General features: G+C 34.6%; 2 protein-coding genes across 2 annotated transcripts; both read right to left on the bottom strand.

Annotated features, from left to right (window-relative positions):
- On the bottom strand, positions 1-5305 carry LOC110885946 (SH2 domain-containing protein A). The gene is made up of 10 exons (XM_022133687.2): positions 4973-5305; positions 4555-4734; positions 4252-4440; positions 4066-4155; positions 2969-3046; positions 2082-2878; positions 1827-1989; positions 1092-1435; positions 411-473; positions 1-325 (listed from the first exon to the last, which is right to left on the bottom strand). Exons 1-10 carry the CDS (start codon positions 5129-5131, stop codon positions 295-297), a joined length of 2094 nt encoding a protein of 697 aa, XP_021989379.1. The 5' UTR covers positions 5132-5305; the 3' UTR covers positions 1-294.
- A 966-nt stretch (positions 5306-6271) lies between these two features.
- On the bottom strand, positions 6272-11422 carry LOC110885945 (probable sodium/metabolite cotransporter BASS1, chloroplastic). Its single transcript, XM_022133686.2, has 7 exons — positions 10796-11422; positions 8116-8209; positions 7967-8000; positions 7832-7886; positions 7169-7252; positions 6802-7089; positions 6272-6727 (listed from the first exon to the last, which is right to left on the bottom strand). The coding sequence occupies exons 1-7, from the start codon at positions 11309-11311 to the stop codon at positions 6563-6565; spliced, it is 1236 nt and encodes a 411-aa protein (XP_021989378.1). The 5' UTR covers positions 11312-11422; the 3' UTR covers positions 6272-6562.
- Positions 11423-15383: the final 3961 nt, after the last annotated feature.

Genomic DNA, 15383 nt, shown 5'->3' with positions numbered 1-15383 from the left:
TTTGTGAAGAACCGCTAGTTATATAATACATTGAATCGGTTCCAATCCAATCCGGTTTGAACTTTCATTGACTCGATCCGAACAGGTTTTAAAACCGATCTTGTTTGGCCAAAACACCAGTCTTGTTTCATATTTCAGCATATAACCTAATTAAGATATCTACTTATCAATCAAATGCCAGTCAAAAACAAGTCGACAAAGAGTTTATAACCATAACAACGACTAAAAAGTTAAAATCGGTGGCAAATGTAAATCTTGATTTCCAAATGCCCGAACTCTATAAGTACATACATCTCAAGACAACCGCAAACTTCTCGTTGTAATCCTGTGGTTTCAAGAATTGCCAAAATTAGCCCCATGGATAAAATAAGTGCACAAACAGTAATCCAAACGTAAAACCATCACCTTACCTTCCTAGTCGAGACAAATCTCGCTCCTCTAGTAGCATCTCTTTCAACGATTTCCCTCCACAACTACAAATGCAGAAACCAGTTGTAAACAAAGAAATACTACAAAACCTATTAGGCCTGTAAAAGAACCGAACGTTCATGAACTGTTCGTGAACTTGTTGGGCAGGAAGTCCGTTTATGTTCGTTTATTTATTTAATAAATGAACAAACATGAACATGCACTTTGTTCGTTCCTTTATGTTCGTGAACATCTGTTTATGTTCGTTTATTTACATTTGTTTATGTTCGTTTCAATTTAAATATATAAGTAGTTATATAAATATATCTTATTGGTAGCTGGGCTTTTTAGTAATAAAAATGGGTTTTGCAATGGAATTTACCGTAATTAATCACTAAGTTATATCATAATTCCTTTATGTTCGTTTATGTTTAGTCAATTATGTTCATTTGTATTGTTTGTTGTTCGCTAAATTATGTTCGTTTAAGTTTGTTTGTTTATGTTCGTGAACTGTTTGTTTAGGTTTTAAACAAACGAACATGAACATGCTCGTTTTCTTAATAAATGAACACGAACAAAAAAATGTGTTCAATTATATATTGGTTAAAATTAAATGAACGAACACGAACATGCCTCTGTCCGTGAGGCCTAAAACCTATGCATGTGTATGTGTATGTATCTACCTGTGAAAGAAGTTGAGAGAGAGCAGCCTATGGTGTATGACAAAATCACTGCCAACGTAAGTGACGATAAGATTGCCGGCATCAGGGTGGGGCCAGCTCCGTGATGTAGGGAACCTGAGGACGAACGTACCGGGGTCCACAAGGCTGTTTCCCGAGGCGTAAAGTGAAGATTCGGCTTCTTCTTTTGTAATGATTCCTTCGATCCATCTTGAATCCCACATCTCGTTAAGCCCGTTTTGTGATAAACTGAAAGCCACAGGATATAGCCAACACCATAGCTTTTCAAAGTTCTCTTGGGTAACGAGCTCCTGGCAATTTCCAATTCTCTTTAAAACTTCAAAATCCTGCAAAAAAAAAAAAAGTAAAATTTCAAATTATTATTTTATCTGCTCCCCGTCATTATTATTATTATAGGTGGCAATTTCTAACGAATTTACCTACAAGTCGATTTCGGTTATTTCTATCTTTGAAGGGTCAAACAGGTTAAAAGGCTAAAAGCATTATATTAAAAACAAACGGGTCAAACGGGTCAAAAGTTATTTAAAGGGTATCCAAATGCACTAAAACTGTAGAACCACTTTACTAGAAATCCAAAAAAAATATGGACAAAAAAGTGTTGCAGATGAGATCAACCGTATGTCTGCAGCGGACCTATTTTGAACCATAATAAAAAGTACCCGTTTAAACCCGTTATGAATCAAGGATATGATCACACACACACACGCATGCACGCACCTGCTGTGTCAAGATTCTGTTCCGGCAACATGAAATTTTCATAAACTGGTCTTGAAGCACGGGAATCGTATTATCCCACGAAACATGATAATTGTTCTGTGATAACAAACTCCAAACCTTTGTTCCGTCCTCTATCATTCTCTTCGATATTCTTATTTGATCCCTGAAACCCAAAACCCAACTATAAGTAAAAATTCATAATCCTGACTCATATAAAAAGACAAACTGTTATACAACTATTAATTTTAAACTTACCGATGATGAAGACAACCCGAGAACTGGGAAACCTGCATTGCAAAGTCCACAACATCTTTCTCAGAAGCTGAACTTGCAAGGTCTTTTAAGAGAAGTGATTTTTCGGTTAGGTTTCCAAGGCAGTATTTGAAGACCGTCGCGTCTGAAACCGGGCTCCCGTTGCTCGCAATGCTTTTGCACGAATTTGTTGCTTCGCTACTATCCGAATCACATGATGAATTGTAACTTTGTTCATGTGGTTCCTGTCTTGCCTCTAAATGCAAACTCCTACCGTTCGGTTTATCACCCTCATGACTTTGTTGATCCCATTGTTTTGATGGAATATCGGACTGTAAGGTGACAAAGGGATTTCCTTGACCAAACTTGACCCGTTTCGATGATGGGGTCGGTTTTGCCTCATGAACAACGTTGTTCATAGGTTCTACAGAGCTACCATCAAGCCATGGTGTTCCACTAACCACATGTATAGCAGAGGTTGACCGTTTCCATATTAACGTGGACGGGAGTGGATTTTGGTTACGTGAAATACACCGTATAGAATGTGAATATGCTTCAAGAAATGGATACCCTTTCTCCATCTTGGGAATGAAAAATTTAATACGAAAGAGCTTGTGATCACACTTTGAAGATAACTGAGATATCTTAAGCTTGAATGAAGCACGGCCGTTGACTAGTTGACTTGGTCTATCGCAAGCAGGAAACTCGGTTCCGTCATAACTTGTCAGCAGTGGAGCTTCCAAGTCATCTGGTTTCTCAACGTGCGCACCATTGTCAGCATATGTAAGGGTCGCAACAACCTGTGAGTGAAAACATAATATGGTTAACCTTTTTTGTAAAATAATGTTTAATAATAATATTAAATGGAAGTGTCGATTTGCGTTAAAAACCTCCATTTCTTTGTTCACCAAGTTCCCAAACGCATCCATTAGAACAACATCCAAGGAGAAATTCCTACGACATGATGCCTGCATTTCATAAGTAATTAGTAACGACAATTAAAACTAGTGAAAAGAAAGAACCTCTTCTTAGCAAATTCTTAATTTGATGTGGTAGTTTTGGCTGTTTATCCGTTCAGCCGTAGGTATTTTGTTTGTATATGACGAGAGATTAGGTATCTTGATTACAACCATATATGCATCTATATTCAGGCATTCAACTCACATGCTTGGTTTTAAAAAGCGTGAGGCGCTCTAAGGCGTTTAAGCCCCGAAAGCCGAGGGGCAAGGGAAGAGACGCAACGTGCCGTGTGTGTGTGTGTGTATATATGTATTCGTGAACGTTCGGTAACATGTTCATTTATGTTCGGTAGTTCATTATTGTTTTTAGTTTTTATATTTTATTTATATGCTTCAAAATTCCGATAAATAAAATATTTAATAAGTATCAGTGTATTATATATTTAGTTCATGAACGCTTGTTTGTGTTCGTATGTTTCCATTTGTGTTCATGAACATTAGTTTGTGTTATTGAACGCTCGTTTGCATTCGTTGCCTAAAATTAACAAACCAACACGAACACATTCATTTCCTTGACAAACAAACACAAACATAGTCCATGAACAGTTTGTGAACACATACATTTCCTTAACAAACGAACACAAACATGGTCTTGTTCGTGTTCGTTTGCAGCCCTATGTACAACCTAAAAAGCTATATGTACAACCTAAAGAAACTCAAGAAAAAAATATTAAAAAAAATCAGTAAGAAAAAAATCAAAAAAGGAAAAAAAAAAATAGAAAGATGAGAAAATGTATGAAAAAAAGAATAAAAAGGGCCATGAGTGTAAGAGACTAACTAGTTTAACCCAACCACTTTCATTTATACTTTAAAAACGTATAGGATTTCTCTAAAAAATAAAAGGAAGCGCCACTTTAAACTTTCAAGTGCCAAAAAAATATACTTTTACCGCTAGAAACGTAACATACTAAACTACTGCGACATGTCTTTACGAAACAAAACAGAGAAGGTATAAAGTTAGAACTTACCTTGCCACCAACAACAATCCACGCACCATCGGTATCTTCTTCGATACCAGTGCCATTCAAACCATCAACATGTAGTTGCAATGGAGGGTCCTAACAACATTAAACAACAACAACAACAATAACAATGAAAACAAAGGGAATAAAAGTAATTTAAAAATTACTACTGCGACAATGGCGAAGATTCACCTTAACAAAGTAATCTTTAATAGATGACATAACAGGTAAGATTTCCACACCATGCACATAACCCTCGATCGGATCATCTTCATTGGCCCCATATAAAGAAACGTTTTTTAAACTGTCAGGCGTGCAAGTTGCACACATCTCTCCCGTAATCTCGCCATTAATGAAAAGTCGCGAAATATCAGTAGATACCTGATTTAAACCCAACAACAATTAAAGAAATTAAACTCTTGACTTTATCGTCGATATAAGCACAAATATATCATATGACTCAATAAGAGTTCTCAAAGCTTGCTAACCATATACCTCACAACCAATGTGAACCCATTTATTTAGAGGTACTTCAATTTTGGATTTTGCACTCGGAATTTCCGTCTCGTCAGAATTCGGTGCTTCTTGAACTGTGAAACGAATAGGGTAAAGCACCATTTCTTTATTCGCAGTCAACGCAAGAAATGGGGCGCTGCTGTTTATATCCGAATTGTGCTGCGAAACATAAAAAGGGCTTCGGTTAATCATCCGTAAGCGTATTCATGTAAAAAAATCAACCCTTTACACTTTACCAGCATCATCATTACTAACAAATCCCAAGTAAATTACAGATTATACTACACACAACAGATTATCAAAATGCACATTAGATATCAAACATTCATCAGTCAAGATTAAAGAAAACTAACAAAAACCACAACGAAATTGGGTTAGAAACACAAATCAAACAAACCTGATGAAGAATGGTACAAGGAAAAGAGGATGAATCTGTAAGTAGATAAAGCCAAAAACAAAGTGATAAACTGCCATTAACATCATCTTTATTCTTGATCTCCAATTTCAAGTCTTTTAACGAAGAATAACCGTCATCTTGTATAACTTTGCTGCCCATTTTGGTGGATTATTGCAGCAAGAAACCGTGAAAGAACAAGAAGTTGAATCTCGTTTGTTGATTTCGTCTGATGAAGAAGTAAAGTTGGATTCTTGAGTGGTGTGTTTGTTGACGGTTAGGGTGTCGGGTGGTGGTTCTTGAAATTAGGTAGAAATTTTGAACACCTAAAATTAGTTGCCGTCAAGCTATAGTCAGTCAGTCAATTTTATATTGGAGGGGTTAGTTTTACAGAATAGTCTAGTGGGTTTTAGTTTAAGACAGTTCTGCCCCCTTGGTTTTAATAGCTTTTACTTAAATGGTCCTTGAGTCTTTATATATCTATCATTTAACTATTTAAGTTGTGTTTATCTTTTCTTGATTCTTAATCAAATGTTATATATCACAATATGACATGATGAATGTGACCAACACCTTTCTTATGATTCAAATATATATAAGTTTTTATTAGTTATTATTTTATTTCTATCTTTAAACATGTGAAAGAAAAAGTAGATATACAGTTATTTTCATATACACTAATGTATTCATGTATCTATACAAATTTCATTTAACTTTTATACTTACAAATTAATTAATAAAATATGATATCTTACAAGTTTATAAAATTATTCATTTTATAATTATATATATATTCAACTCCAAATTAGAGCATTCACATCCAATCCATTATATTTTCACCCTAAATTACACTAAAAAACACTATATTTTCTCTCTCATTTTCAATTAAATAATATTTTTTTTATACCTTTATCATTACCTTTTCTCTCTCCTCCACTCACAACCACTTTCAAAATATATTAAAAAATTATAGGGGGTGAACAGTGTCCCCCAAATATACAGATGAACAGTAACATATTGGCAAATGGCTAACATAAACAAGTCTGGAAGGTTTGGCATCCAAACAATTCCATTCACAGCTTGATTTTGATGGTTTACATGTTTATCGGTTCAGCTCGATTTGGAAATTGACATCAGGTATGTTAACCAAACACGTCGTTAACTTTTACTATTATTTTCTTTAATACTTATGTATATTTGTTATACCCATAAACCATAGTTATAATAGCGATTCGACCCAAAATATTTGTTAAAATAGACACAATTGATATATTCCACGCCCTTGCAAAGAGTCACATGATGGATACATTAACTTCAGTTTTTCACTATCCACCTTTAACATTATAAATAGCCGAAAAATGAAGCAAACAAAGCTTATATATGTCATGAAATAATCCGATTCACCTCCAAGATTAGCAACCTAATGCAGAATTGTGAACCACAGTTATATTGATTTAAAAAAAATTAAAAAAAAAATAAAAAAACAGATCAGCTGATACAACAGTGAACCACATTAACCGAATCAACATACAAGTTATATTGATTTAAAAAAAAAAAAAAAAACAGATCAGCTGATACAACAAAGAGTCAGATTTATGGGTTTTGTTTCACTTCCTGAGTTTCAGATTTCATTCTTCTCCAAATTCCTGCTAACGCGCTCCCAAGAATCGAGTGACAAACACTAGAAACTGCACATGGTACCGCAGTCAAAGGGTTTCCAAAGTGTTGTGTAGCAAGAACTACACCAAGCACCGAGTTCTGAAAAAGTAATACAAAATCCGTTAATAAGCAATACGTATAGGGGTGACCAAAAATTGTTAATAGTTTCCGACCTGCATTCCAACTTCGATAGATATTGTTCTTGAAGACGACACATCAATCCCAAGAACTCTTGAAAAAAAATAACCGAAAAAAAATCCCGACACATGAAGAAGAAGTGCAGCAAGAACCACTTGTTGACCCGACATAAGGATTGCAGACGAGCTTTGAGCAATTGCATTCCCGCAAAGTACAGCTACGGTTGCTACAGCAAATGGTGGCATCAATGGAGATACGATTTTCACGACCCCTTTAAAGTATTGGTTCATAAACGCACCCACCAACACCGGAAGCAGCACAACCTTTAACAAATTTGAATTATCAAATTATTTATCGACCCGTTATCATTATTTGAAGTTATAAGTTTATAACAAGCTTCACCTGCAGTGTGGAAATAAGAAGTCCAAATGCATCTACTGCGACAAATTGGCCCGCTAACTTAGCAGTGAGGAACGGAGTCATAACCTGATATAAAAAATCAATCTCATATGCGATTACATTTTATGCAATTTAAATAAATAAAAGAACGGAGTCATAACCTGATATAAAAAATCAATCTCATATGCGATTATATTTTATGCAATTTAAATAAATAAAAGAGTAAAATGCCATTTCGTCCCTGAGGTTTGGCCAGTTTTGCGACTTTCGTCCAAAGGTTTGTTTTCCGCATCTAAAAGGTTTGAAATCTTGCCATTTTCATCCAGCTCGTTAACTCCGTCCATTTTTCTTCAATTAGTCAGGGGTATTTTCGTCTTTTTTGTTAACATAAAGGGCAATTTGGTCTTTTTCAACGGTCTTTTACATAAAGTGAAAAAGACCGAATTGCCCTTTAAGTTACCAAAAAAGACAAAAATACCCCTGACTCAACGGAGAAAAATGGATGAAGTTAACGAGCTGGATGAAAATGGCAAGATTTCAAACCTTTGGACAAAAGTCGCAAAACTGGTCAATCCTCAGGGACGAAAATGGCATTTTACTCTAAAAAAATACACGCACATATACATACGCATGTATATACTGAAAAAACAATGGTTATGTACCAACCACAGCTGAAACAGTGCTTGCAGCGGTCATTAACACCGAGAGGGCAACATTTCCCCTGTGAAAGTACAAAAAGATGAGTCGTTGATGGAAAGTCATTGGGGCTATTTAGCCGTATCATTGTACAAAGTTACGTACCTTGCAATGTAAGTCACGATGTTACTTGCGGTTCCTAAATTAAAAAATGGAAATTTTGGTGACTTAATGAGGATGAGTGAACAATAATCTACATGCGTCGAAGTATAAGTAAAGATTAAATAGAATGAAAGGTAGAAGAGTGTAGTCACCCCCCGGGCAGCAGCCGACCAATATCAATCCCGCAGCATAATATGAGGGCAAATTTAAAAGTTTGCTGATGAAATATCCTGATAATGGCATTATCTGTGACAAAAACAATAGTAAATAAGTTCAAGATATTTAAAAAGATTATCCACTTTTTTTTTCTTTACAAGCTTACTCGTGTTAAATATACGATTATAAGACAATAAAATTCATTTGTTATTCTTCTTTCCGAATAATTATCAGGAACATGATCACATGAAAATCTTGAATAAGTTTCAAACTGCATGTATCAAGTATCACATTGATAGAAATAACATATTAGCAGTCAATCGTAATGCTAAACTCGAGTGCATAGTCAAAAAATCAACGAAAGCCCAATGTGCTTTTGATGGAACAATATCCATTTGACCTAGGGGTGTGCAAAAAACCGAATTAACCGAACCATAACCGAATTAACCGACAAAACCGAACCGAAAAAACCGAACCAAATAAAAGAAACCGATGGGTCAGTTAATGGTTTTTTTGAAAACCGAAAGTAGCGGGTCGGTTATGGTTATCATTTTTTCCATACCCACCATAACCGAACCGACATGTAATAAATCTTTGTAGGATTTAGGACTTTTCACCATGTTTTTAATATTTGATGTTTTGGACTGAAGATTTTTACTTGTCGGTTTTTCATATCATTTTTTGGTTTTAGTTGAATGTTTATTTGAATTTATAGAATGTATCATATCACTTTATTTGAATATTCGATAATAATTGGTATTAATATTATAGATTATATGTATTTTTTAATACTATGTAATATATTAATATATACAAATATGCAATAACAATTTATTCCATGTAAAAAAAATTAAGCTATTTTTAGCTAAGCTAAATAAACGGTTAACCACCCATAACCGACCCGCTATAACCATCAAAACCGAATAACCATAACCACCATAACCGATCGGTTATGGTTATGGTTATCCAATAACCGACATCGCGGTTATGGCATAGTTATCAAAGGCGTGAAGCGCACTCAAGGCGCTTAGGCTCCGCTTAGGGCCTAGGCGATAGGCGCAAAAAAAGCGTGGGCCTGAGAAAAAAAAAAGCGCACTTAAATAAAAAATAAATAAAAAAGTTCATTAAAGCAATAAAGTACTCAAAACCAAAACAAAAATGTTCATACTCCATTTAAAAAGTCTCAGATAACAAAATACTCAAAACCAACATGTTAATATTCGAAAACAAATAGTTCATTAAAGTAATAAAAGAGTAAGCAAAAAAATACTGCAGTAAAGCCCTATAAATACTGCAGAAAAAGTGGAATTTACAAATTAATACAAACTGAATATTACTAAACGAGATTTTGATCTTTAGTGATATCATTTGTTAGTAAAATCCCTATAAATACTGCAGAAAAAGGGGATATTACAACTTAATAAAGAAAAATATTAAATATCAATAGGATTTAGGCTGCGCTATAATTAGCTAGGAATCAAAGGCGCAATTACTGGGAATCGCCCAGAAAAAACGCCTAGGCGCCAAAAGCGCACGCTTTTGATAACTATGGGTTATGGTTATGGTTTTTTGGTCAAAACCGACCCAAATTTTGACCAAGACTAGCACTGTAACATCCGACCACTCATACCAATCAATATTGTCCGCTTTGCCAAGAAGCTTACGGATTTATTTTTAGTTGCCCAAGCGGAAACTTTTCTAGAGGTCATCCATCCATGGGTCACTCCACTGAAGCACGCTTAACTAGAGCTAAGTAGTTAATGCGGTAAAATATCGGATATCGGTCAAGGACCAATATTTGAGATATCGGTAATTTTAATATCGTGCAGAATTTATATATATATAGCAATTTAACACTAACAATTCAGTATACTCTCCTACCATTAACAAATTAACCTTTTGCAACTTGCAAAACACTAACAATTGTAGCAAGTAGGAACCGACTAAGACTTAAAACACTAACAACTAACAATTAAGACTTAAAACACTAATCGTAACAATAAGAAGAAAGACGAATGGTAGAACTAAGAAGAAAGGTATTAATATCGGGAAAATCAGTGATATATCAGTCAATATCGCCGATATTATCGGTACCGATATTCACTGATATCTCGGACTGATAACCGATATATCAGTGATATATCGGGATATTAACTACATTGAACTAGAGGTGCACAAATCGGGTTCAAACCCTAAACCGATTCAAATTGGTCAACGAAAAGTCAAAACGGGTTAAGTTTCAAACCGGTTGGGGCTTTTTTCAGTTTTTTTACCTGTTCGGTTCAGGTTTAACTGGTTTCAAAGGAGAGGATTCTAAACCAGTTAGAAACCTACAGGTTGTACCGGTTCCAGACCAGTGTCTATGTATACCGAAACCGGTTCAGGTTCAAAAGCCGTTTTTGTGCATCTCTACGCTTAACTATAGACTTCTATCATTGACAGCCAATACGCCAAAAACGCAATGTGGCATTTGAGGAGTGGCATTTTTTATGACCCAGTATCTATCTCTCCTATGGAGAGAAACGTTGTGCGACTTACCTAAGGTGTTACAAGCACATTATAAGAATTTTCATTTGGTTAATCGTCTTAGTTAAGTACTAACAAGTAACAACTAACCCAACATAATCAAGATTCATTTATTAATAAACCAAACATCATGATAAACAACAAACTAACCGAATACTGAAGACAAAAACCCGCCAACAACTCTTTAGGCATAGCTAAAGCCCCTTTAAGATCATCAAACGTAAGTGTCATCCCCATCCCAAACATAGTAAACGTAATACCCATCATGGTCCATTTAGGCTGGACCCAGTTGAACGATTCGGGCCTCACAAGCCCCAAACCGCAACCCAACGCCACCCATATCGGAAACCCCGTCGATATCACCTCCCCAATAGCCTCCAACACACTCCCACCACTGTTACCACCACTATCTTCACTTGCACTCAAAGTGTTCGACGAATTGCCGCAGAGAAGTGGAGGTAGCAAACGCCGGTTACTAGTTCTATATATCAGATTGGTTTTGTGGGGTGCGTTGACTTTTTGAGAGAGTGACGTGTAGGGGGTATTGTAGTAGTTAAGATGTGTTGATGAATTGGGTCTGAAAAGGGGTGTTTGTAGGGAAAGAGTTGGTTTTGTTTTGCACAGAAGAGAGGTTCCATTGTTGGTTGAGAGTGGAAAGGGCAGCATTATCTCTTGTTTATGCGTGGGATCTGAGATCAAAACGAGGGTTTCAGGGAAATGAACCAACCGGAGAGGAAGACAGGAAGTGTTACTGGTGACTTCTCTTTCATCCTTCTTTCGATTTTATTTTTTTATTTAACTAGTAGGGTGCCCGCGCGATGCGGCGGGGGCGACATTTTACATTGCAAAACTCGTTTCTGGTAGTTTTCTTATTCGTATAATATTTATGATAACATTATTGTGGTGGATATATGTCATAGGGAAGGGCTATATGAAAAACCCCATCTTTTTTAAAAAACTATGAAAACCCAATATGAACCATTGATTATGTTTCATCTAAGTAGATCAATGGTTCTCCTATTTTTAGGTAAATATTAGTTTTTAAATAATTCTTATATTACTTTTAGTACAACTAAAGGGCAATTTGGGTAGTGAAAAAATGTACTTTTTGTGCTTTATTGAAAATTGAAAGTGACTTTCCAGAACCATCAAATCACCAACTCTTTCTCTTTCTCTTACATCCTTCTCTTTCCTCCCCCTCCCCACAAACGTGAAGAAGAACAAGAAGAAGATGATCTAATTTCAGAATTCAAATATCCAAGATCTAAAAGTGATTTCAACAAACACTAATCCTAGATCTTTTAAAGAGAGAATGATGGCAGGACAAAAGTTTTTAGAGAGATGAATTTTTTGTTTTAGAGAGAGAAACAACAATCTTCATCATGTTCATCTATAACACCAAGAACACACATACAAGTGTGTGAGAGAGAAGAAGTTTGAAGTATGTTGTTTTAGAGAGAGAACGATGACAACATGAATGTTTTTAGAGAGTGAAAGTTGATGTTTTAGATAGAGAAACAACAATCTTTATCACAAAGACATACGCACGAGTGTGTGTGTGAGAAGAAGGTTTGAAGATCTTCTTCATGTTCATCGGACGGTTCTAGATCCGGTAAGTGTTCTTGAATAAATCAAAAAACTTTAGGATGAAATTTTGAACGAGATTTTTTGTTGGTTTGGTTGCTTGTTAGGGGCTTTTGATCTTAACAGTAGTTGATTTTTTGTTGGTTTGGGTTGCTTGTTTGGGTTTTTGATCTGAACAGTAAGTGTTTTTTTGTTGGGTTGCTTGATTCACAGACTCAGACCCATAACATGTGTTAAGCCCCCTGTTAGACTGTTATATAACGTGTGTTGGATTACAGAAACAGATCCATAAAAGATATTCAATTGACAAGCTGGATGGATGTAGGCGACGTTAATGCGGGGACATTGAATAAGTCACATCCTTTGGGAAAGAACTGTTCGTTCATTTATAACATGTGTTAGTGGTTCATGCTGTAACAGAACACCATGATGTAACCTGACATGTGTTCATGTATAACATGTGTTAAGCCCCATGTTGGAATGATATATAACGTGTGTTAACCTTTTGTTAATTAAAAAAAAAGTAATATCTATTTTATTTTTGTTGATGTTTAAAATATCCGATAATGTGGATACTGAGTGTAAAACTTGTACAAGTAATAAATGTACAAGTTAGTATGTAACGTGTAATATGAAACGAGCCATTTATGGTAACACATGTACCGGTAATTTTGGAATATATAATATGAAACGGGTCATTTGTTTTGCACATTTTGGAATGTATGACATGTGTTAAGCTTCTGTTATAATCTTTAGTTAATATCGTAATCTTTTTGTAACCCCACATGTATACATATGATAACATGTAAGCATCCATTATAACCCGACTTGTATTCATATATATGAAAGTGGTTTGCAAGTTAATATGTGTACAAGTTAATATGGAACAAACAAGTTAATATTGTAATACCGTATATGAAACATACAAGTTAATATGGAACATACAAGTTAATATTGTAACACCGTATACCTGGGATAACATGTGTTAAGCCTATATTATAATCTTGGTTTAACCCAACATGATGTCATGTATAAGCTAGTGGTTTCCAAAACACCATGATTTGTATATACATACTGTAACATGTGTTATGCGCCTGACATGTATAACGTGTGTTAAGCGTCTATTATAACGTGTGTTAAGACTTCCAGAATGGATGCATAAACTCCAATAGTAACTTAATAACAACATAGTATACCTGATATAACTTGTGTTAAGCCTCTTTTATAACGTGTGTTAAGACTTCCAGAATGTGTTAAGTCCATACCGTTTTAACATCATGTACTAGACAAAACAATCAGAGTCTCAAATTACATATTACTAAAATTACATATTACTAGTAAACGAAAATACATAGCACTAAGAAAAATGGTGGAGCTTCCTTTGACAGTCTGCCTTAGCTTTTCAGCGGCTACCTTTGCTGCCTTAGCTTTTCAGTGCCTACCATTGCTTTATTGTTTGGGTCGGTCTTGAAACGGTTTGTAAACATGTGGGTGTGCGTATGTCAGGGAAGTTAAAAAAATGTGTTTTCATGTCTCACGTAACAGGTGTTACGTTGTACATGGGTTTCATGTCACATGTAACGCATGCATGTCCGAGAAGTTCAAACTATAACACGTGTTAGTTGTGTTGTGCTGTAACATAAACATGGTCATGATCCTTGAGCATCTAATCCACGTTTAACGAAACCAACGGTCCCGAGAATTGGATCTTATTTCCCTTGTATACATCACCGTCTAATAACAAAAAGATAAGATAACCGTTAAGTCGTTAACCAGACATAAATATTAACACATGCATAGCCCCAAACAACATCACAAAAACAGTTACTATTCAGATCAAAAGCCCCAAACAAAGCAACCAAACCAACAAAAAACAGTTACTATTCAGATCAAAAGCCCAAAGAAGCAACCAAACCAAGCATAACTTTTTAACACAAAAATAAAAACCTACAAATTACATAAACATTTACCCCTTTTAAGAACCATTTTAACAAAAAAAATCATGTTTCATCTCTAAAACAACCATTACACAAAAACCTATTAACAACCAGGTTTTATGAATATTTTTTAATATTTTAAGTGTGAAAAATGGAGCCAGACGTTGAATATCATCTTATAAAGTCCATACCTATATCATTTTTAAATTCAATATTTTATTGGTTCAAATATTTAAGTGTAAAATAATAGAACCGTAAATTATAATCATCTTTCAAAAGTTCATACCTACATGCTCAAGTTATCAACTAACATAAACTCCACAAAATCAGAAAAATCCATACGAAATACCCAGAATCAAACATATATGAAAACATATGTTGCATAAAACTAAAAGAGTGTAAAAACTCACAAATATCAAGATCTGAAACAACATATACAAATCATATTTTATATAAACTAAAAAAGTGTAAAAAAACTCACAAATATCCAGATCTGTAACAACATTATGAGACATGTGGACAAACGAGATCTAAACGGGAATGGAACAAGATCTGGAAGGGGTTTTCACGTGGATCTGACTTCATATATTAACATCTTCATCACAAAACCACGTTCTTCATCAGGGATTGATCGATCTGATTTTTGTTCTTCATTTCGGTCTAAATTTGATTGGTAAAATGTTGGATTTCTTCATCAGGAAAAATGATACAAAAAAATGGATAAGAAAGTGAAATAAGAAAGAGAGAGTTTGATCTTTTTGATGCTCTACAAATGACAAATAGAGAGTTGGTGATCTGACAAGAGGAGACAAGTGAAAATATAAAAAGACTAATGTGCCCTCAAAAGCAAAAAAAAGAAATGAAGATGGCTTGGATACGTGGATAAATGTGGACCATGCATTGGGTTTGCAAGGTTTTCTAAAATTCAAGGGTTTTTCATATAACATTATCCATATGTCATAAGTTTACACATAAGTAAAAGTTTTGTTCTTTTATAAAAAATAATAACAAAAAGACAAAAAATAAAAGATAAATTGTTATAATTGTAAAGTTTGTTTATTTTATTGGTTAAATTATAAAGTATAATTTTATTCTTTAAAGTTCATAACTTTTTATAAATATCCACATAGTACTCATCCAATAAACTTTAAGTTTAAAATTTTCGTTTTTATAAAAATAAAAAATAGTATTTGACTCGTAAGTACGTTTTAGAGCTT

This window comes from Helianthus annuus, chromosome 10 (genome assembly GCF_002127325.2).
Source record: "Helianthus annuus cultivar XRQ/B chromosome 10, HanXRQr2.0-SUNRISE, whole genome shotgun sequence".
Lineage (NCBI taxonomy): Eukaryota > Viridiplantae > Streptophyta > Magnoliopsida > Asterales > Asteraceae > Helianthus > Helianthus annuus.
The sequence above is the reverse complement of the archived record's forward strand: the minus strand, read 5'-3'. Positions and strand labels throughout refer to the sequence as shown.

Excerpts from the sequence above, each read along its gene's own strand:
- LOC110885946 (XM_022133687.2), bottom strand. The coding sequence starts at position 5,131 with ATGGGCAGCAAAGTTATACAAGATGACGGTTATTCTTCGTTAAAAGAC. Across the intron at positions 4,441-4,554 it reads GGGTTCACATTGGTTGTGAG|GTATCTACTGATATTTCGCG; the intron begins GTATATGGTTAG and ends GGTTTAAATCAG. Across the intron at positions 3,047-4,065 it reads GGATTGTTGTTGGTGGCAAG|GCATCATGTCGTAGGAATTT; the intron begins GTAAGTTCTAAC and ends TATGAAATGCAG.
- LOC110885945 (XM_022133686.2), bottom strand. The coding sequence starts at position 11,311 with ATGCTGCCCTTTCCACTCTCAACCAACAATGGAACCTCTCTTCTGTGC. Across the intron at positions 7,887-7,966 it reads ATCGTGACTTACATTGCAAG|GGGAAATGTTGCCCTCTCGG; the intron begins GTACGTAACTTT and ends GTACTTTCACAG. Across the intron at positions 6,728-6,801 it reads CTATCGAAGTTGGAATGCAG|AACTCGGTGCTTGGTGTAGT; the intron begins GTCGGAAACTAT and ends TTACTTTTTCAG.